This window comes from Gymnoscopelus microlampas (assembly GCF_963454915.1).
Source record: "Gymnoscopelus microlampas genome assembly, chromosome: 14".
In the NCBI taxonomy this organism is placed as follows: Eukaryota; Metazoa; Chordata; class Actinopteri; order Myctophiformes; family Myctophidae; genus Gymnoscopelus; species Gymnoscopelus microlampas.
Window position 1 is genome coordinate 36,313,892 of NC_139951.1, and position 22,877 is coordinate 36,336,768.

The 22,877-nt window shown below is 41.3% G+C and overlaps 1 protein-coding gene across 9 annotated transcripts in view; it reads right to left on the reverse strand.

The window, feature by feature from the left end:
- Positions 1 to 22,877, reverse strand: part of LOC311060764 (calcium-activated potassium channel subunit alpha-1a-like) — a 139,796-nt gene that overhangs the window by 68,293 nt on the left and 48,626 nt on the right. For all 9 annotated transcript variants that reach the window (XM_084079087.1, XM_084079082.1, XM_084079089.1 and 6 more), the window contains exons 3-5: positions 18,851 to 18,912; positions 6,516 to 6,609; positions 5,178 to 5,289 (exon numbers count right to left, since the gene is read on the reverse strand). In XM_084079087.1, the coding sequence (XP_083935213.1) occupies positions 5,178 to 5,289; positions 6,516 to 6,609; positions 18,851 to 18,912 (268 nt within the window). The remainder of the gene's footprint in view (positions 1 to 5,177; positions 5,290 to 6,515; positions 6,610 to 18,850; positions 18,913 to 22,877) is intronic.

The window sequence follows — 22,877 nt, forward strand, 5'->3', positions numbered from 1 at the left end:
GATGTTAGATGGAATATGTTCGCATCTTGGTGTCTGGAGCAGTCACCGGTGGTGATGGCTTTCCAGGCCTCGGTGTGTAGCATTCTCACTTTCTACAAAAAAGGTTAGCCCGGGATTTATCCTTCTCAGCAGTAAAGGTGTATTTATCGGCCATTCGGCTTGCCACGAGGCGTTCGATGGCAAGACGGTGGGCCAGCATCCATTAGTGCGCCGGTTGCGGCGCCAGGAGAGCTAGACCGGTTAACAGGCCACTGTTCCCAGTCTGGGATCTGACGGTGGTGCTGGATGCACTGTGCCGTCCCCCGTTCGAGCCTTTTGAGTCAGCTGATTTGAGGATCGTCAGTCTCAAAACGGTCCTCTTGGTGGCCCTGTCTACGGCTAAACGGGTCAGCGACATGCACGCGCTCTCGGTGAGTCCGGAGTGCATGAAGTTCCTGAACAACGACAGAAGGGTTTTGCTTAAACCCAACCTGACGTTCGTTACAAAGACCGGGGTGGTGGCCCCAGACCCGGTTGAGTTGGTGGCTTTTCATCCGCCTCCCTTCGTTTCGGCGGAGGATAAGCGGTTGCATTGTCTCTGTCCAGTGAGAGCCCTGAAGCTCTATTGTCAGAGGACAGCGGCCAATCGTTCATCGACGCAACTCTTTGTCTCTTTTGGCGTGGGGGTTCAGAGGAAGGCGGTCACTAAGACGACGCTTTCTAGATGGATCCGAGATGCCGTTAAGCTAGCTTATGTCAGCAGTGGGGCCCCGGTCCCGGGGGGTCTGAGGGCCCACTCTACTAGAGGCATGGCTACGTCCTGGGCTCTCTGCAAGGGGGCTTCGATCCAGGAGATCTGTGCAGCGGCAAATTGGTCGTCTCCTTCGACTTTTGCGGCCTTTTACAGCCTGGACGTGGCGGCGGCGTCCTTGGCGCGCGCGGTCCTAGGTGTAGCAGATGCCTCCAGGCCAGTGAAGGGAAGGGAGTAGGCTTGGGGCTTTTCTCCCTATCTCTCGACTTCCTCTGGGGTTTCCATGAGACCAGCTGGGCTGGCTCCCAGGAGATGGGGCCCTGTTCCTCATATTGAGTTATGAGGCAGGCCTGTGTCTGCCTGTTAGTAAATAGGCGGACTCTGGAGCCTGTCAGGGCCTAGTCTTTATTATCTATCCCGCGCCCCAGCCCGGTGGGTTGGGGGCGCCCGTGGGGCCGTAGGTCACGTCCGTGTGGGCGGGACCTAGGGGCTGAGGGGCGTGCGGGCCTGTCAGGGTTGTGTGGCTCATTACCTCAAGGGGGGTTTATGAATCCCATAGTGAGTAGTAAACGGAAAACCGTGGTAAAACTAGAGGTTACGAATGTAACCCCGGTTTTAGTAGGTTTGGAGTTTACTACTCACCAGACACCCCTTTCTGTGCGCATTTGGCATGCAGAGAGGTGAATGTTAAGAGGAAGAGCCTATGTCACGTGGAGCTTTTGTACTCCCGGGTCTTCCGGACTCGTGACATACCCTAAGCCAATCAGTGAATTGGCATCGGGAGCGTGTGTGTTGCTCTGTACATCGCCTGGGGGCGCTGATATCCCATAGTGAGTAGTAAACTCCAAACCTACTAAAACCGGGGTTACATTCGTAACCTCTAGTTTGTATTGGCCAGTGCGCTCAGTGCTGTATTTTCGAACGCGCCCTTAAAGTTCTCTCTCTCTCAACTATAATACTCTGGTACTGACGAAACACTAATACTGGCTACAACTTTAATACCAGACTGACTATGATTCGTCATCTATCATTGACGAACAACAAAATTCTGCTCTCTCATCATGATACTGACCAAACTATTTTACTGAGATGATCTTCGGTACCCAACACTGGCACAATTTATTACAACTAGTCATAGCAATGCCAATCCTTGTGGCTTGAATTTAGTCCACTAGGCCATCATACCAGCTGAAATTCACTGCTTTCTGTGTTGGTTTTAAGGGTTTCTGGGTGTGTGAGTTCAAATCTCACTCACTCCTTACCCTGAGCCTTTCCTTGTAAAGGAAAGAATTAGGGTAAAGAGTGAGCAAGGTTTGAACCCATGGACTCTGGATCATGTAGTCACTGTCTTACACACTGAGCTATTGACTGCCTGTCTGTGACATGGTCTTCATTCCTCTTTGATGAACAACACACAACAATACAGAAAAAGATATTCAGCATATTATTTTGTCTATGGTTTGTTGTGCTGTTGCTTGTCTAGATGTTTGAATGTTTATGAACCACAATGGAAACAAGGCTTTTCTGTCATTATCCGTTTGGCCTTCAAATTATTGCAAGGCACAGTGGCTCACTGTACTAAGAGCATGCCTGAGAACCAGAAGGTTATACAGTAGGTTTGATTCCTATCCCTGACATCGTGTGAAAATATCGACAAATTTGGAATAAATATATATATATATTCTTTTTAAGTATTAAATATAAATCTATCTCATGGGGGGCCCTGACACTACATCTTTTCACATGGGGGTCCACTGCCAAATACATGTCAATTTGGCGGGGGCCTTGACAACAAAATGTTTTATATCTACAGAAGTCATAGAGACAGTTGAGTGGATAGAGTGGCTGCACAGTGAGTCGAAGGTCACAGGTTCAAGACCCGCTCTCTGCAGTATGTTAACATGTCCCTGAGCAACATATTTATAACTGCTCCTCGGAGGGCAGAAATCAGCTAGGTTAAACAGCCTGCATGGAAAATATTGTACTTTTACTAGAATTATCTGAGAAGTTACTAGTTACTTTGTAGATTTCGATTATTATTAAAACAAAAAAAACATTAACCACTTCAGACATGTATGAAAATAGCCAATCTACAAGCTCACAACGCGTCGCTTTGAGCTTGTAGATCTGCTATTTTCAAAGGATTTTATACATACACTACTGGCTGTATGGGGTGCGTTCGGAAATATAGCACTGAGCGCACTGGCTAATACAAACTAATAGGGACGTGCACTCCTGGTGCGCATTCCCGAACGCAACCATGATAACTTGTGAAATGGGACATTGTGATCACGAGTCAGACTCCAGAGGTAATGTGTAACGATTTGTGTGAGTTTGGGACAAAATGTGTGGGAGGAATGACGCATACTGTATGTGCATCGCTTCCCACACTACACACACGCTTCCCTATCGTCAGAACAACATAAATCATTCCTTTACTCAGATGATACAGACCTGAAAGGTGCCATAGCTGAGTGGTTAGTGAGCCCGCCTAGGGAGCCAGAGGCCTTGGTTACCCCAGGTTCGATTCCAGGCCAGATCAGCATATATGTCGATGAAATGAAATTTGTCCCTGAGCAAGACTCTTAACCCCTAATTGCTCACAGGTTCTCATTGGAAACAAGACCGCAAGGACTTTCATGAACGACCATTTAAAAGGAATTATCCTTATCCTTAGGTTAAATGCCCTGCTGTCCAGAGAAACATTCCTAACATTCCTTCATGGTGTGAGTCCTGATAAAAAACACTCAATCAGTGATGCTAAACCTTTTTTAACCCATTAAGACCTGCTGGGCCGATTCTACAAAATGCCAAACTTACAGTATGTTGCTATATAAGTGGTGCTCAAAACATTTGCATGTCAAGGACCCCCAAAATTATATGTATTTGGCCGCTGACCCCCCCCCATCTAAAAAACATTTTGTTTCAGGGACCCCCAGAAGCAAAGATTTAAGTTAAAAATGTTCACTTTAAAAAAGTATACTGTATATATATTCAAAGATTTGCAAAAATGTTAAATTTTTTCCAAATATAGCAGATCTCTCATAGCGCGGCACGAAGTGACGAGCTTGTATTATCTGCTATTTTGGAATAGCCAAAGTATAAAATAATTCTTTTTTTAGCTCAAATATACAATGGGCCTGGCAAAAAAATCTGAAATAGTGATAGATGTACATAATGGAAGCAGAAAAGGTTTCAGTGCTCCTTAAATGACTGCATAATGCTAACTTCCCCAAACATATGAATCATATTCCGAGTGTCTTTCCATCAGGCCTTATTTCCCCACAGTGCCATCATCAGCACTGCCTGGCTGCTGTTAAATGACATTTAAAAGAGAGGCACATTACGGATAAGACATGTCCGCCTTTGATAAGACATATACCGTCTGTAGCTTTATTATGAGTATGATCACTCTATTCTTCTGGACGGCCTAAAGTACCTGCCCACCACCATGGGGTTTAGACACGCTCCATAATAAAGCCCTTGCCTACAAAGAAACACAAGCAGAGCCACTAGACAGAAAACCCACTGAACTAAATCAAAATCATAAGAAAACAAAAATAATCCATCTGACACATTGGAAAGAATCAACCCAAAAAAACGGAGCAAATTAGAGCGCTATACCTATTTGGCCCTAAACCGGGAATACACAGTGGCTTAATACCTGAGCACTGTGACCCAAAACTAAGGAAAGCCTCAGGCAGACCTGGCTTCCAAGAGAAGACAGACTGTGCCACCCACTACACACAAAGCGTGGTGGAAACTACCAACCAACTGTACCAAGACATCAGAGACACAGGTTACAAACACCCAAGGAGAGTTTGAAACATGATAATTTACAAGAACAAAACTTCCATATGTGCTGGGTGAAGTAAAACAATGTGTAAAGATCCTGCATCAAACAGCTGCAATCCACAGTACTTCATCTGCAGGCCTCTCCTAGTGATGAGCTTCACACATTTTGCAGATTGATTTCGATTCGAATGCCAGAGCCACCGACAAAGCCCATTCACTTTTCATCACATGTGTACTTTCAATCATAGACTGATTTCAATGGAGTGGTATTATAGGTGGGCTGGACTGCTTGGTTCAAAAGGTGAAGGGCATTTCAATGACGCCCTGAACAATGCCCGGAGACCAACCTACAGTACTGTACATGAAAACATTACTGGGAAGGACATTACCATTCAACAATCTTGAATTGTCATTGGACTGATACAGATACAGAAAATTACACTTTAAGTAACATTTGATGATTTTTATGAGGACATTTTTCGGATGCATGAGGCTCAAGAGAACTGATTTAGAGCCATGCGCATGTTTTCCCTTTATAAAGATTAAGCTACTGCAATTATGGACTGAACTGCTACTCACATAATGTCCACTGGGTGGCACCACAGACAATCAGAATAAAAAGGACTTGCATGCAAAATCTTCATGTGCTTACCAAGCCAACTCCTGTTCAGATATACAGACACGAACACAGGAGGAACTGTGAAGAAGTCCACCACTGAGTTGACCTCCAACCAGAACCACAGCTTGTCATTGGCAGCAATGAACTGTGAGAATAAAGAAACAAAGCATCAAACTGAGTAGAACAGATTGCTCCGAGCCAAGGTTGAACCAACCTGGACGGTATCTCCATCCATGGGTTCCCACCTTAATGGAATTATTGCAATGTTTTTTTTTTAATCAATTAAACACTTAAGCCATAGACTACCAACAGCAACATTATATATTCTATCAGTTTCCTTTAGTTTTTTTCTGAAAACTTTCAAAAACATTTCAGTGGTTAAGAAGCTCTGTAGCAAACAAAGGCTTATATTCACACTTCTTTTCCTCAAGATGTTAATCTTCACAAATCAATATTAAGATAGTAAGATGTTTGAAAACATGCAGTTCATTCATATGAGGAGAAAAAAAGCACATAATCTGCCTCAAAATTCACGGTTGTAGTTAGTTAGATTATAGTAGCTAATGGGGTTCGAGTCGGGCTGAAACCTTGCCCAAGTCATACATCATGTCATGTATGTCATAGTCGACTAACATCGTAAAGATGACTGATGTCACAGGTGGCCACATAAAGTCCAAGATACATATTGGAACCATAAATATATAACTTTCACCATATTGGGTGGGTGAAAAAACAGACCCTTGACATTTCCCTATTTCAAGGAAATACATGTATTTATAATTCTTACCAGAAGCAGGGATAAAACATATATCCCCACCGGCCACATTAATGATATGGGGGGGGGGGGGGGGTATTAAAAGCAGCAAATCAAACCCTGACTTGGTATCGCTTGGCGTCAAGAACAATGTAGTTGAGTCACAAGCCCTTGTTAACACTTTCATTGGTTAAATATTTATAAACCCCAGACAGACATAACCACTTTCACATTAAAATTTCTTCCAAAGTAGCAAGAGCAAAAGCTGATCTACAACCTCACAACACGTGCAGTTTTGTGAGCTTATAACTCGGCTATTGTTGCTACTTTTGCTACGCGTGACACTATTGTACGACAAAATAGAGCGTTACTTTACGAAAAACATATCGTCACTGTCGGGCAGAAACCTTGTACCACCAAGTTTTTGTATTTGTATGTTTTTGCGTAAAAATGAATGCCCTACTTCAGCATACAGTCCCACGAAAGCAGATCTACAAGCACACAACGCGGTGCGAGGCGTTGTGAGCTTGTAGAGCTGCTATTTTCGCTAGCTTAACATGTTTTTAAAATATTTTTTTTTTAAAGTCAGATTTCACTGTAACAGTGGCTATACTCACGCGAAGGCCGAAGTACAACAGGAAGAACACGTTAAAGGCCATGTCGATCTGCAACGTGAAGTCTTTGTAGAAGTTCTGACAGGACTCAATATCGCTATGGGATGGAGAAAGAGATGAGGCGCGTCAATGTCCAACAACTGGTGATCCCAAGAGAAAAGAACTGATCAAAAGAATATGACATAATGAGATTTCATGAAAACATAAAAAAAGATGCATTCTTCTTTTCCTGAAAATGCATTTTAAGAGAATATAAAGTTCACAAAAAGTGCAAAATTGTGATTTTTTTCCCCAAAGCTTTTTCTGTTGAGAAAAAAACATGCATTCATTGTCACACAAGCAGTAATTTGTTGTTATGCCTGATTAACCCTTAAATAACTGCCAAAAAAAAGATGTCTTTGAATTTGCAGAATGAATCTGCTTTCTGGGTGCAATATCATTTTCATGTTGCCATGATATTGCAGGACTGCGTTCCCTGTCTTGTAGATGGCATTTCAGGTAAGCACAGGGTTAAGTCTGATGGAAATGCAAGAGCCATAGCAGTAGTTTAAGGGTTAAATGCATGCAGGGTTCACGTCTTCTTTCATGACGTCAAGCAGCCATAGCAAATACTAGCAATGTAGTGAAGTCTCACCCTCAAAAAGCTTGTATCTGGCACTAAGAATTCAAATAAAGAGAAATAAGTAAATGTAAGGACTTGGTAATGATGCTATTAAAAAAATTAAATAATAATCATCACAACCTGGGAATGAAACAAGACACCCTCAATGTTATCCAGACCAAATATGATATCATAGGCTTACCGAGGAGGACACATATTGTACATCCAAAACTTACCATCATCAATCAGAGAGACAACAGTTAATAGACTTAAAGGCATAGTACAGTATGTAACTTTACCCTTTGTTTACATACAACATACAATAAAAAATGGTGGTAACACTTGCTATGCATCCCATGTCTATGATGCATTATGAAAATACTTATAACCCTCTACCAACAGCTATCAGTCACTGGACTAGTGTGGTGGTGTTTACCTGCAGAAACACACTGCCCTCTCGTTGCATTTTTTATGTTTTCATTGTTTGTTTTGGTAGACGGGGATGTTTTTGGTCCCCATCAGAAACAAACAGTGAAAACACCAAGATACAGTGAGAGGGCAATGTGTTTCTGCTTCTTAAACACCACCACATTAAGTGACTGATGACTGCTGTTGAAGAGGGAAATGATTCATAAAGAAGGATAAAGCAAAGGACAAAGTTACACACTATGCCTTTAATGTATAGACATTAAATCTAACTTGCTATTAAAAAAGAGTCATTGACAGAAATATATATCTCTGCTGTCGGGCAGAAACCAGCTAACTCCAAAATGTTCCTTTTTAAGGAAATGAAAAAACAAAACAAAAAGTGGGAGTTAAGAGGTTTTGTCTATCATTGATAAGAACAGCTGAATGGACCTCCAAGCTCACAATGAGGTTGGAGGTCAAAAGGGTGTGGAGCCTGGAGTTAGCAAAACCAGCTAACTCCACCCCCCTTTGGTGGAGTTAGCTGGTTTAGCAGACAGTTTGACGATCCAATGGAGTTTTCCAAAAGCGCTTTTTAATACTTTTCATTGGTTCAATAGCACTGATTTATGAAAACAAACTGAGAAAGGGTTAGCTGGTTTCTGCTGGACAGCAACGATTATTAAATAGCACAAATATTCTACCTTTTTGAAGATTGTAATTATTCAACGTCCTTTATGATGGGGCTGGTGATAGGTTAGATTGAGTTTAGAATGGAGCTTGGCACATATTATTGGTGAACCATGCAGATTGTTATTCCTTGCTGTGCAGGAGGATCACACATTTCTGCGGCATCATATTATAGGGGCAAGCTTATCTGAGTTCCCAGAAATTCTCGCATAAAAACGGGAGGGGAGGGGCAAGCAGGTCACTGGCACGTGATACATGTCAGTGGGGGGTTCCCCAAATTATTCTGGGGGGTCCCCAGATGATTAGCTTAATGTGTAACATTGTTTTCTCACTCAACAGTAAACAAACCATAACATACAGTATAAGTGTATACTGGGTATCTGCACATTTCTAAAGTGACAATTTGAGGACTTTTAAGACCTTTTTAACACCAACTTGGCCAAATTGTCAAATATTGTGTAAAAAAGAGGCAAGAATTGTGAAAATAGGCGTGAAAATTGTTCACAACTAGTTCGGCTATTTTCACAATATCTATCTGTGGAATCGAGTCAAACTAAATGTAATGCCTACAATTCCAAGAGCTTGTCAGGGTGGGGGGTCCCCAGTTCAAATAAGGGGGGTCACGGTCTGAAAAGTTTGGGAACCCTTGATATAAGTCATGCCATGTCATGGTTTGTTTTCGTGCTGCTTGTTATGCTGAATTACTCCTCATAGACTTTCTTACTATACATGTGGCTTCAGTAGCACTGCATGTTCTTTATCTATCTGACAGTTGAGAGCGATATAGATGGGCCATGACACCATTGCTATCTTCCATCTTAAAAATATAATAACTAAGTGTCATGATAACATATTGGTTGAACACAGCTGTAAGATTGACTAAACAGACTGTGAAATATGTCACAGATTATTTCTCTGATCCGATGTGCAGCAGTGCAATTCTGTTTCAATATTTTTGATAAACAAAAGTAGGTAGACAATACAGTACACTACGAGCATGGCAACCCATAGGGCACAACATAACACCACATTACAATAAAGACACAAGAACAAATCATAAAATACTTATTCACACCAAATACAGTATATAACAATCATCACAATATTGCTGCCAACAACATCTCTCCCATTTACAGCTCAGCCATTAGTATCCATCCCCTCCCTCCCAATTAGTATGACATCTAAATGGCATCCTCCTGCACTCCAATACACTAATGGCAGTGCAATTCAACAAATTCTGTGTTTTGTCAGATGTAGTTAACCAGACAACCAAAAGACCTATCAGGTCGAAATATTGCGCCATTGGGAGCTTTAAACCAGATGTTTTACCTTCTTCTCCCAGACAACCAAAGAACCAGAAAACCAGAACCAAACCATGCTATACATAGTTAGCTTCACACAAATATCTGTCTCAGCCCATTATTCCCAGAAATCGTTTTTGTTTGTTTGTTTAGTTTTTTTATGGTACAGTACAATACAACATGACCACCATTCTAACTGGCACCTCTAAGAATAGTTCAAACATGTTAGATGGTTCTGCCCTCATTCACACTAATGAAGCATCAGCCAACCGAATCGCTGTCATAGCGGGGTGACAGGCCAGAGTAATGGCCGCAGCGCGACCAGACCTGCTGTGCTAAATAATTGAGTTCCAGTGGGCCTGGCCAGGAAGGGACTGAGCCTGTTATGGGACACAGCAGAATCCTGTGCCTGATATCTCTCCATCGTAGCTGTAATAGCCAAAGCTGCAGAGCCACACAGTAGGGCTGCATGATTCTTGCTGAATGTGAATCACGATTTTTCTCCCTAAGAAATAATAATTCTCTCATTCAGTTCTGTCTCGACTGCCATTCAACACGTACAGAGCAGGCAGTAATGCACTATAGTTGAGAGAGGGCATAAAGTAGTGTTTTTCTTTTGTGCACTTGCATTTGTGTGGTTTGGTGGCTGGGGTTTCGTCCTTCAGTGCTAAATCAGATTGGATTTTGTGAACATACAGTATGCGTATGCAGTCAATACTTTAGTATATCTCAGCAAACAATTTTAAATGTCATTCACTGCCATTCAAGTTAAAACAGTGTGGAAAAACACAAACATATTTCCCCCCTCATTCTCTCAATTTAGTCGTTATGCCAGAGTTGTGTGTCACTGCTAACCTCTACGGTTGGTCACGTGGGCGGATGCAGACAAGCATATCTCCTCCGATACACAAGTAAGCTATACTTCTTTTCACCTGACAGTAAGGAGTTTCACCGGGAGGGCGAAGCCCAGTTCCCCTGCCTGCTGAACAGGCGCCCTGACCAACCTGTAGGAGTCACTAGTACAGCGACAGAGATATCCCTCCCTGCCGGCTTCCCATCCTCGAACACGGCCAATTGTGGTCGTTGGAGCACCTAATCAAGCCGGAGGCACCATGGAGGATCTAGGGCAGGAACATTACCCCTGCACCACCCGAGCACCCCTCCACTTTTAAGGAGTAGGTAATTCACCCTTTTGGATGTCACTACTCCATTTTTGCCAAGTAAGCTCAATTGGTAGAACATGACTCGCCTTTAAATCTCAAGGTTCTGGGTTCAATCTTGGCCAACTCAGTGTAAGAGTAGCACAGGGTTTCCCAGGGGTCAATGGTAGTCATGGAGATTGGGGGACCAAAAAGCACCTTGAGGGAATAAATCACTCTGTCTACATGCTCATCTTGAGGTATTAGTGGCCGTGGCACTTTTGCAGATAGTTGCATATAGCTGCAGTTAGACATAACTGCAGCTTTACCGAGGGAAAATCCTTTTCTTGGTCAAGTGACAAGGAAAACATCCTGCTCAGACCCGATCCAGAGTGTATTAAGTTTTCCTGGGCCATACCCACTGTCCGTTATCGCAGTTCTCTAACTGTGTTGACATTTCTCAGTTGTTTCCTGGTAGAGCCCGACCGATAACACATTTTTGGGTCCGACGCCGATCCCAATTATTTTTATACAATTGGGGTTGTATTTTGTCTCCCCGCTCTTCTATTGAGACATTTAGATCAAAAGGTCATGTCTCACCTAGACACGGATCTGACAAGATCTTTCCCCTGATGGTCAAGATTCATTTTATCTCCTGAGCAAGCATTTATGTAGCTCTATTTAGCTCAAAAATGTCAGCCCTTGCGCAGGAAACGGGTAGAAGAGGAAAGTTACATAGTGCAGCTTTAACCACTTAAACCCTATAAGAATAAATAAAATAAAAATGCGGATCTGCAGTGGCTCACAACGTGATGCGTTATCAGCTCAAGCCTATAACGACTCAAATGGTTGAAAGTGGTAAAACATCTGGACCGATACCGATGCTGTCAAAATAAATCTAATAATGGCCGATATATTACTTGCTGGTGGCATTGAGCACCGCACGACCATCATACGCAGGGCTCACACAGGACTAATTACAGGAAGGGCCGTACAGTATCTGTTACAACCCATTGTCACAGACAAGGCACGCAAGAGGGCAACTAACTGGTTACTCTTTGTCACAACACAAGGCTCATTGGGACAACTGGTAGTGCAAAAAATACTTCTTGAATAATAGAAGGACCTGCAAAGGTCTTCCATTATAACGAGAAACAGGACAAAGGTCCTCCAGCACAAGAATGACTGTGAGCTGTGAGGGGAAATACAGTAAACAGACCTCATTAGGTGCCGCTGTGTCACCATTGTCCATCTGCCATCATGTGTATCTAACAAAGCTGGTTCTCGTGGAGAGGGAAAATGGTCAAGAGAGAGATCAAAGGTCACCCTTAATCAGGTGGAAAGGTATTGGACACTGCGAGCAGCATGGGAGCACTACAGATGGCACTACAGAGGACGTAACTCGACCTGGGCTTGGCCGCATAATGAAATGGGACCATGTCACAACAAGCCAAACACTCTAGTCTATATGTTGTCTCATGATATGACAAAATAGTGCCTGGCTCTGACTGGGACCGCGGACCACAGATCAATTTGAAAGTCGCTTTCTCTCTTTGTCCCTGAGCGCTTTGCAGTGTTTTGAGCTCGATTAAAAAAAAACTGTTATCCTGGTGTATTAGAGTGGCACGTCCTGTCCAAGCATCAACACACAGCGGTAACAGTATACTGCAGCATACGTTGCTAAAAGGGTGTTCCACTTCCCCCAGCTTAATGAGTGATGACGATTGTTCTGGAACCGGAACTTTTGCCTTTCCTGTCGCTCTCTGAGAGTCTGATCCTTTCATTAGCGAGATTAAGCAATTTTCATCTGTAAAACGAGGACTGTTTGTCATCAGACATTGCCAGTAAGCCCAGGGTAGTTACCTGAATTGATTGATTGATTGATGTACTTTATTTAGTAAGACATGAGAACAACAGTACATGGAAGTACAAATTCACAATACAAGGTCTACTAAACTGGAAGACTCATAAAAGCACAGAGCTTGTTTCAAATGAGTTCCCCATGCACACAAATCATGATGACAAATAAGAGACAGACAGATATACACAACTACTATAGAATGTCATACAATCAGTTTACAGGTTACTGGTATGAAGAGTGAGAAATATGTACAAAAGGAGAAGGAGAGAGGGGCGGGGGGGGGGTAGGGGGGTAGGTTAGGTTAGGACTTAGACAGGGGCCATTTTCCAATTGCAGCCTCCTGAAGGTGTATCTTTAGGGCTGTTTTGAAAGAGAGTAGGGTTTTACACTCCTTTACTCCTTTTGGTAGGGCGTTCCACATTTTTGATGAATAGCATGAGAACGAGTTACTTCCCTTTGTTGAGCCAAAAAAGGGTTGGACAAGGTTTGTGGAGCTGCCTCTGGTATTGTGATCGTGGACATCATTAACATTTTGGAAGTATTTTGACAAATACAGGGGGATCCCAATGTTGTGATATATCTTGAAGACCAGGCCCATAGCAAGTTGCTGTACTCTGTCCGCAACCCTAAGCCATCCAATCCTATCAAAATGATCAGGGGTTAGATGGATTTTGTAGTTGAGGCCAAGAAGTAGCCTTACAAGTTTGTTTTGGGATGTTTGGAGCCTTGTTTTTAAGGCCTTGGTGGTGTTGTGATACCATGAAGTACATGCATAATCGTAATGACCTTGTATGAGGGCCACTGCAAGAGTCTTCAGAGTCTTCTTACTGACTTTACGATCAATACTCCGCAAAAAGCGTGTTTTTTTGTGGACCGTTTTGATCGTTTTTTCAGCATTTTTGTCACCAGAGAGGTCAGCCTCCAAGATAGAGCCCAGGTAGGTAATTTCGTTTTTTCTTTTGATGATATCATCACCCGCTTTGATCGTGAAGCTCTCTGCCTTTCTGAGGTTAGGAGTGGACCCAAAGAGGATGCATTCCGTTTTGCCCAGGTGTAATGAGAGCTTGTTGTCGGAGAGCCAGATGCAGATCTTGTTGAGTTCAGAGCTGAGAGTTTTCTCAACCTGCAGCCTGTCCCTGTCCGAGACTAGCAGGGCCGAGTCATCTGCGAACAGGAACAGGTTGCAGTCGCAGGCTGACGACATGTCATTCACATATATCAGGAACAGTAAGGGTCCTAGTATACTTCCTTGGGGAACACCACAAGTCACTGGGAGGGGGGGGGACTGGGTGCCGTTTACTTCCACCACTTGCTCCCTCCCTTCCAGGTAGGATCTCATCCAGTTCACTGACGTGTCATCAAAACCTATTGCTCTGAGCTTATTGATCATGGAGATCAGATGGAGATCAGATAAAAAAAATGATGGCACGTCGGCTTAAATCCCACGTAACCCATGACACCAAAGGTTATCAGGACAGCACTTTATGTGCGCGTGTGGCCACTTGTCTCTAACGCTAATGAAAAACGTATAAGAATATCTTGAAAATGTTCTATGCAAATTTTATGACCCAGTGTCAAAAACTTTTTTTTTTCACCAATTGGGAGTTTTTGTTTTCAGCAGATGTCTGATATTAGAGCATCCTATTACTATAATAATGATGGCATAATTAGTAACTTACACCTGTATATTACACGGTCTGTCTCTCCTCTCCAGCCACATTTCCTTCAACTCCCCACCCCTGCTATTCCCCACTTATCCACCAGATGGCCTCTGTTTCTGGTTACCTGAGTGCTCTCTCTCAGTCCCTGTTAATTATGTTCTGTGTTTCTGGTTACCCGAGTCCTACAATTAAGTATAAAGGGCTTAAAGGAACCTTTGCCTTTCTACAGCATGATCCCATATCTGAGTCCTCACTAATGCTCACTATAGGACACTAACCAGGTGGCTGCAATTCGAAACTGGCCCCTGTAAAAGTCATAACCTAACCCCCCCCCCCCCCCCCCCCCTCCTCCTCGATTTTTTTTTACTGTACATATTTTTCTTTTTCCTTTTTTCAATTCTAAACAGTTTATATGATGTTCTGCATAGTAGTGTATATCTATGAATTGTGTACATATGGACCCCATTTGAAACAAGCCGTTAGGCTTTCATGGGCTTTTTAATCGAATTGGTTGAAATTGCAGTCCCACAATGAAAAAACTATTTTAAAAAACAATTAAGTAGTCAGACCTTACATGTGTACTAATATCATCTTATGATCTAATTAATCACAATACATGAATTGAGATAGAACAAAATGTAATATATAAAAAAATATACTTTATATGTTACTTCATATTGGGAGGTGGCTGTCCCAAACCCTAACTCCTAAATTTCAATTCATGAAATATCTACATGATTTTTGTCAATTGATTACATTTTGTTTTTAAATACATCATTTATATTTATCTTAAAGGGAAGTTGAAATATTAAGATTGATTTTGTGGATTTTCTTTAAATTAAAAAACATTATATAAAAAAAGCTGTCCCATGTTTTCATGTCACTACCGAAACACAACGAGTTTTAGTCCATAGGTGGAGCCTGGTTTTAGCCACACTCCCACACTTTCCACCAAGAAATGACATAGACTTCCTGTTCATCATGGCCACCAGGTGAGTAGCTAGTTTACTTCTTCAGTCAGAAGTAAATGTCTTCCAAAGTCTGAAAATCAGTGTGTATTTTTAAGGATTGTCACTACCGAACACATCATTTCTTTTTTTATCCATGTACAACTGCTCAAAGCTGTGTTTGCAAGCCATGTCTTGCCTAGCATTGTTGAGTTAAGCTAAAAACTAGCTAAAATTGGCACTACCAAAACAGCCACTACCGAAATGCTCAAGTTTCGGTAGTGACATCATTGTTTTGGTAGTGACAAAAATGGATGTTCATGCTTTTGACACATTATTAAAGTAAGTTTTTCTAACATGTACATAATTGTAACATGTAGGCTACATTCTATTTCATCATGTGGTTTTGCAGGGAGAGATAAAACACCTAAATGCCAAAACAAAATGTTAAAAGTGGGGCAGAGGGAGACAGGCAAAGGAGATGGAGAAGTTGTGTTGGGCTTCCACACGACCTAGCACCGAAGGTGATCAGACAGTAGTTATTAACTTGAAGAGCTTGAGCAAAGTTGCAGAAGACCTACGCTGTGACACACAGGCTAACGTCTCATGTATAGGAAGTCACACAACACATCTCAAGTACATCAGGGACTGGAGTCACATGGTGGTACCTGTGGCTCATGAAGACAGAGGACTATGAAAAAGGAATGCATGAGCATTCGATCTTCTCTACTATGAGAAGTAGAGGAGATCAGTGTAACAAAAGCTGTGATACAAAGATGTGGGCTAGAAGTGTTGTTTGTGTGCACCACATATGTGTGTCTGTGTACACGACATACAGTACACTGTATGGTACACTCACAATGTCTTATCGCCTTCCATGAAACATGACCATCCTGCCATTTGTGTTCAACTTCAACCAATTATTTTGTTCCTGAAGGACAACAATCCAAACACCCAAAAACGTCTTCATCAGTGATGGGCCGACCGTTCAATATCAAGGAAAGAACCTTCCAGATGGGATTCACTGCTGTAAATTGGAGTTAGGTACCTGGAAGCTGGTCACAGAAAAGGGCCTGCTTATGCCACCATGAAGCTAACTGCAGAATCACAAGTAGCTAGGGGTACGAGTCCGACAAGCCCACAGCTAAAGCCCTTTATAACACACTCCTACCTCTTAAAGTCAAGCTCATCTACGTGGAAGAGTAACATATATGCAGAATAAGCGCAATCCTTCCAAAAGAGCTGCCCACTAACAAAGGTACACTGAGCATTCATCAACTTATTTGTACTATCCACAATCCATCCACGCTTCTTTTACAGCTGCGAATGGAGGACAACATACTGTATGGTACTGTGCACCATGGACACGGTCATCATCTTAATCCATCCACCTGAGAAAGTCACTCAGAGGCATGTCCAAAGAAGCCCAGCAGTGTCTAAAGCATTGTTCGAAAAGCCAAATCTGTGAAAATATTGATGCATGCTCAAGTGACTTGTAAATGTTTTAGTCAAGTGTTTCAGTTACAAAATACTTAATTTCAATATTAATTTCAAATATTGTTTGTCCTTCCAAATACATTTATATGGAAGATGAGACCTATTGTTATTGCTTCAATAATGAATTACTATATTTTATTGATCATTTTTCATTATATTTCTAACATAAAGCAAACATATTCACTCATAACATTGTTATGAGTGAATATTTAGCTAAAAGAGTTAAGTGACTATGGCACCGCCTTGTAAACAAAATACTATGGTCACTACCGTAACAATACAGTCACTACCGAAACACCAGTTACTGTATGTTGTCAAAAATCAAAGATAGTGAGTTATCAACCAATATTTTATGATAATGATTGGTTAGGTGTATGTGTTATGTCAACAATGAATGTTTAGCAAAAAGAGTTAAGTGACGATGGCACAGCCTTGTAAACAAAATACTATGGTCACTACCGTAACAATACAGTCACTACCGAAATAGTGCAGTCACAACCGAAACACCAGTTATTTTGTCAAAAATCAAAGATAGTGAGTTATCAACCAATATTTTATGATAATGATTGGTTAGGTGTATGTGTAATTTCAACTATCATTAATTCTGAAATCAATATAATCAACTTTATACATTTTACAAAGAAATGTAGCATTTAATTTTGATAAATCTTAAGAATTCATTATTAAAAAATCTGTTAAAATATTAATTTTAATGTATTTAATTGTAGAAACCACCTACATTATTTTTTAGAAATAGTCTGTACAGGGAAGGATGAAAAAATAAATGAATACATTCATATAAGTATCTTTATTCTACGGTAATTCTATATGTTTCGGTAGTGACACATTTTGGGAGAGGAAAGATATTCCAAAAGATTATGAAAATACAATATGATAATTGACTACTTTTACTAAATATGTGTCCCTTAGATCTGGTGCAACGTGAATATGGTCAAAGTCTTTCCAAAATAGAATAAAAATTTCACACAATTTCCAACTCTGAATTTGAACCAATTCGGTAGAATGGCTCATATAGTTGACCTTGTATTTAAACTGTACTAGTATTCAATCAATCAATCAATCAATCAATCAATCAATCAATCAATCACCTCACGTCACCAGGCTTGCTATTCATTCTGAAACTGAGCCGTGTGATCCGGATTAGAAAAAGGGGGAAAACATTGGGTTCCGATGGTGGGTTGCGGTTGATGTTTTTGCTCCCCACATAATGCAAATCAATTAGTTTAGACCAGTTTAGCCATGCTACAAGTTAGATTAAAAGATGATTATTATACTTTTCACTTTAGATTTCTTTGGCTATTCAAAAATAGCAGATATACAACGGTGCCACGCTATGAGCTTGTAGATCTGCTATTTGTGAAAAATCTTGAAAAAAAATGTTTTTGATTTTTTTCCAAAAACTTTAAACTTAATTTTTTTTTTAAAGAATCGCCTCAGGTCTTAAAGGGTTAAACCAGGGGAATCATTTTGGAGGTGCACACAGCACCCTTGGTTCCGGCTGTGGGTTCCGGCCGCCTGATGACGTAAAGTTATTTCCGCCCCAGACCGGATCAGAAAAATCGAAAATGGTATTGATCCCAGGTTACTATGGGACTGTGGCATTTCTGTCTACACTAGTGGTTCTCAAACTTTTTAATTTCAAGGACCCCTCTGTGAGGACCACTGGTCCGCACGATAGAATTTGAAATGCGTAAACTAAATCTCCTCTCCAACAATAGTCGATCTACAAGCGTGTACATCGGGCCATTTTTAGTGATTGTCCACCCCTCCCTCCCCACCCAGAATAGGGATGCTAGGGTTCAAGTAAACCAAATGAAATTAAAAAAAAAAACGTGACTAGAACAACAGCCATAATTGCACATTATTTGAACATACTGACATGTCATGGCCACAGTTTGAAATACATCTGCTCAGGAGGCACTAATTGCAACTCTTTCACTCCATTTCTTATTTGTAATGTTATCATTTTCAAAAGGTGGGTTGTCATTCATTCATAGCATCATGCAAGCTATGGTTTTCTCTTGCCGTCAAAATGCTGTAGTCGGGTAAAGGGGGTACTTTGGTTCAGAAATCAGGAAAAGGTACTGAAGCTAAAAACTGACCAAGAGGGATGTTAGTAGCAGAAGTTGAGATCTCACAGCTGGATAACTAAGCTTTAACATGGTCATAACAATGAATGAGTGCATATAACAGTAAGGTAGATAGAAATACTTACTCAGAGGAATCTATGAAGTATATTACAAGGGCGCCGATGCTGAGAGCAAATACGAGCACCACCTGAAAAAACAAACAAAGACAAAAATGCTCATTAAAGATTTGATTTAAACATAATAACTTAGGTTTATATTCACATACATTCTTAAAGAGTTTGATCCATAGATAGAAAATATGCTCTTTGAAAATTTCAGGTCAATACTGGTTTTTACTCCAATGTTTGCAAACATTACGAATATAAAATACAGTAAGTAGGCTACAGTAAAAAGCTAAACAAAAAAACATTATATCTGTTGTTTATAGAGCTAGTTCAGCTATGTAGATTCTAGAATCAAAGTCTACAGTGCACTGTAGACACTGTATGTTTGTTTGTATCACTGATTGGGCCTTTAAACTGTAATGTTCTGTGCACAACACAAAATGTAAATCTGGCTTAACACAGAGTCAACAGACTCACAGACACCCTACTTTCCATTTTGGTGTGTAGGCTATAGTAGATAATGTTATCAAATCAACAGTGTGCCAACTTCACAACTCTGATGACACCTCTGTTGTTTTGAAAGTACATTTCAAAGCGGAGGAGAACAGGCACTATTACACTAACAAGTCTGATTCTCAACAATGCAACCATTACATCAGCTCTCTCTCTCTCTGCCCTCTGCAGATATGGTCTGGTACCGCTCAGTTGTGATTGGATTTCGCTCCCTCCAAAGTAGTGAGGGACCAATCAGAGCCCAGTATGCAAATATGGGGCGGGTTTATCACCAGAGGCATTTTTTTAATCCGCCCCTTGAGAAACACCTCAGAAAAGGTGATTTATTTACTTATTGTACTTATTTATTTGAAATGGCAAAACATAGCCGGCCTACTATTTGTTGTATGAAGAATATGGGGGCTTCAGTGGTTCAAGAAAGGCTTTAAAAGAAACTATTTGAAAACAGGTTTTCACACGCGCGTGTGAGAGAGAGACGGACATGAGTCTACTCTAGGTGTTACCTGTCTTTCCCCCCTTCAATTGACACACAGTTGATCCCAGTTTCCTTTGACACTTGCTTGCGGTGCTGTGCTGCACATCAACAGTGATTGAGTTTCATCTGAGCTCTGTCAGGGGGAGTCACATGACAAGTCCTGTTTTATTTGTCAACATCACTGGTGTTTGTTACTTTCCAGTCTCTCTCCCAACAACCATCCTGTTCTGAGTGGATGTAATACAGCTCAGTGCTTTTACAGCTCAGGTTTATATTCTTTTATTCAGTTGTCTCTCAAGGCTTATTTATGTTTTGTGGCGCGGCCATTTTGACAATGTAGATTTTTTTTTAGTTGGAAAAAAAGGTTCAGTTGAGTGATGCTCGCCGAAAAGGGGTGAATAGCGAATGTGTGAAATTGTAGATCTGTTATTATTTTATTTTTTTTACACCGTCTTCTCCCCAATTTAATCCTTATGCCAAATGATTCCTCCCCACACACATTTCTGTGTTGTCACTGCTGTTGTATCCTACTGATTCACCTGCCAGTGAGACGCTCGACAAAGCCGGATGCATCACGGTGGCTTTGAACCCACAACCTGCGTGGTGGTGTGCACTGGGCAGGCACTTTTAACACTGTGCCACCTGAGCGCCTGATCTGCTGTTTAAATTTGAACGGATCCCACGCTTCTAGTGAAAATGATGTGTGCGTGTGTGTGTGTGGTGTGTTCCCTTACAGTTACCAGTCTGTTTATCTGTCAGATTGATCTCGTGGGTATTATTTCTGACACTGTTGGTCCACAGCTCACAGTTATTGTGAATATATTTCCCCACATTTATAAATGATTAATGATTGTGTTCAGCATAGCCTATTCATATTTATTCTTACATGCTTGCACAGTTCAGGTTGAAATTGTTATGCCAAGAATACAAGGTAGAGAAGAGAAACGCACGCACGCACGCACGCACGCACGCATGCACACGCGCGCACACACACACACACACACACACACACACACACACACACACACACACACACAGCTTCCTGAGTTGTCAAGGCGATTCACTGAAGCCTGTAGCAGAGGATTTGTGTTTACACCCAACACATACAGTGCAGTAATGCCACTGATGTAAGCAAATGATGGATTTGTGTTATTCTACAAACTAATGATGTCACATCTCTCTATATAGATAAGAAAAGGGGGGGGGGGGGGTAATTTAAAAGTAAAAGCATAGGAATAGTCGTTTCTGTGAGAGAGTGTTCAAGGTTCAAGTTCTTGTCCATCACCGTGGAAACTAAAGCATGGGTCTTCAGCAGGTCCTCAGAGTTACTACAGGGGGGTTTCCAAATCTTTGTGTGATTGGATCTTTTTTCTTTTTTTTTTACATTAACCATTTGAATCCTAGAATCCCTATTCTGAGGGGAACATAGACTGAAAATAGCAGATCTACAACCCCTCGTGCTGCGAGGCGTTGTGAGCTTGTAGATCGGCTATTTTCGGCAAAGAGATTTGGTGTAGAGGGGAAAAAAGAGCAGACCAAGTACAGAGCCAACGGTCAAGGTTATTTAGTATTGAGGGTTTAAAGGATCTACACCATGAATTAAAAAAAATAAAAAATGTAATATCATATTGTTTATGTCCCTCAAACGTTTTTCAAAAGGTTTGAGGCTAAATCAAGCCTCAGATATACTCATTCCAACTAACTTCTCTCTGGCTTATAAAGCACTTTCACCTGCAATACCACATTGTCCTGTTTGGCACGGGGCGCTATTGAGACAGTTTGTATTTATGTTATCTCCTGGTTCTGTGTGGAAAAAGTAAAAAATTAATTAATTAAAACAAATAAAAAATGGGAATTTACAAGACGTGACGTCACGTCTGGGTGAAAATCAGTTTGGTCTGTTTTGAGACCCATTTACAGAAAACCCCAGATATGCTGTGAAAGCCTGAGTGTTCAAACTGGGGTATTTTTTGGGATAGAAGAGAGGTAGGGGAGACCAAAAACACACAAAAAAGAAGGAAAAGTTAAAATTCATGGTGCAGTCCCTTGTCCGATCTAATGTTAGGATTTAGACAAATACACTTTTCTCTGCTTTTTTGTTTTTTACGTGTTTTTGGCGAGAACAAGCTATATTCAACAGCTTTCTCATAGCGTCATTTGATTGTCTCAGCAGATTTGAACCGGAAACATCAAATGAAGACACACGCTGCACTCTACACTCTCCCACATGACTCTAGGCCAGGGGTTAGCAGAGACAACCTACACAGCTATGTGGAGAATAGGGATAATGACTAGCCTACATTGGGTGAAAAAAAATAAGAAAGGGAACATTATGCACACGTTTAACCCATTGAGACTTGAAGCCGATTCTACATGTCTCCTAAATCCCAACAGTTTTCTGAAAAATGTATGTTTCTATTTCAGTGGTGCTCAATCTTTTTCATGTCAAGGACCCCCAAAATTATATGTATTTGGCCGCGGACCCCCATCAAAATATGTTGTTCCAGGGACCCCCCAGAAGCAAAGATTTGAGTTAAAAATGTTCGCTTTAAAAATATATATATTCAAAGATTTGCACACATTCTCACGATTTTTCAAAATTAGCAGATCTACAAGCTCATATATCTGCTATTTTTGAATAGCCCAAAGTGTAAAATAATTCTTTTTTAGCTCAAATCTAAAAATGACAAAGTTCCAGGTCTTAATGGTTTAACACGATGCACAACCGGGTTCCTTGTGACCATAGCTGGCTTTTCCTGTGTTTAGAAAAGACAAAATGTCCATCCTTAACAAGCAGGCAAAATGTATCCATAATGAATGAAGTGAGCACAACTCATTTCCATGATGTGAAATTTTATTGTCACCCGGCCGCTATTGATAGGCCGTAATGAGAAAACACCTCCATGCATTTTTTATCTGCCCTCCCTCTTTGAAAGCCGGTAAATCTCTTTATGTCTCAGACCTGCCCGCGGTTATGGAACAGCAAAGCGACGGCAGACGGTGAGAGAGCTTGGAACTACTGACAGCAGCAGTGAGTGGCAAACAGGATGATGACAACAA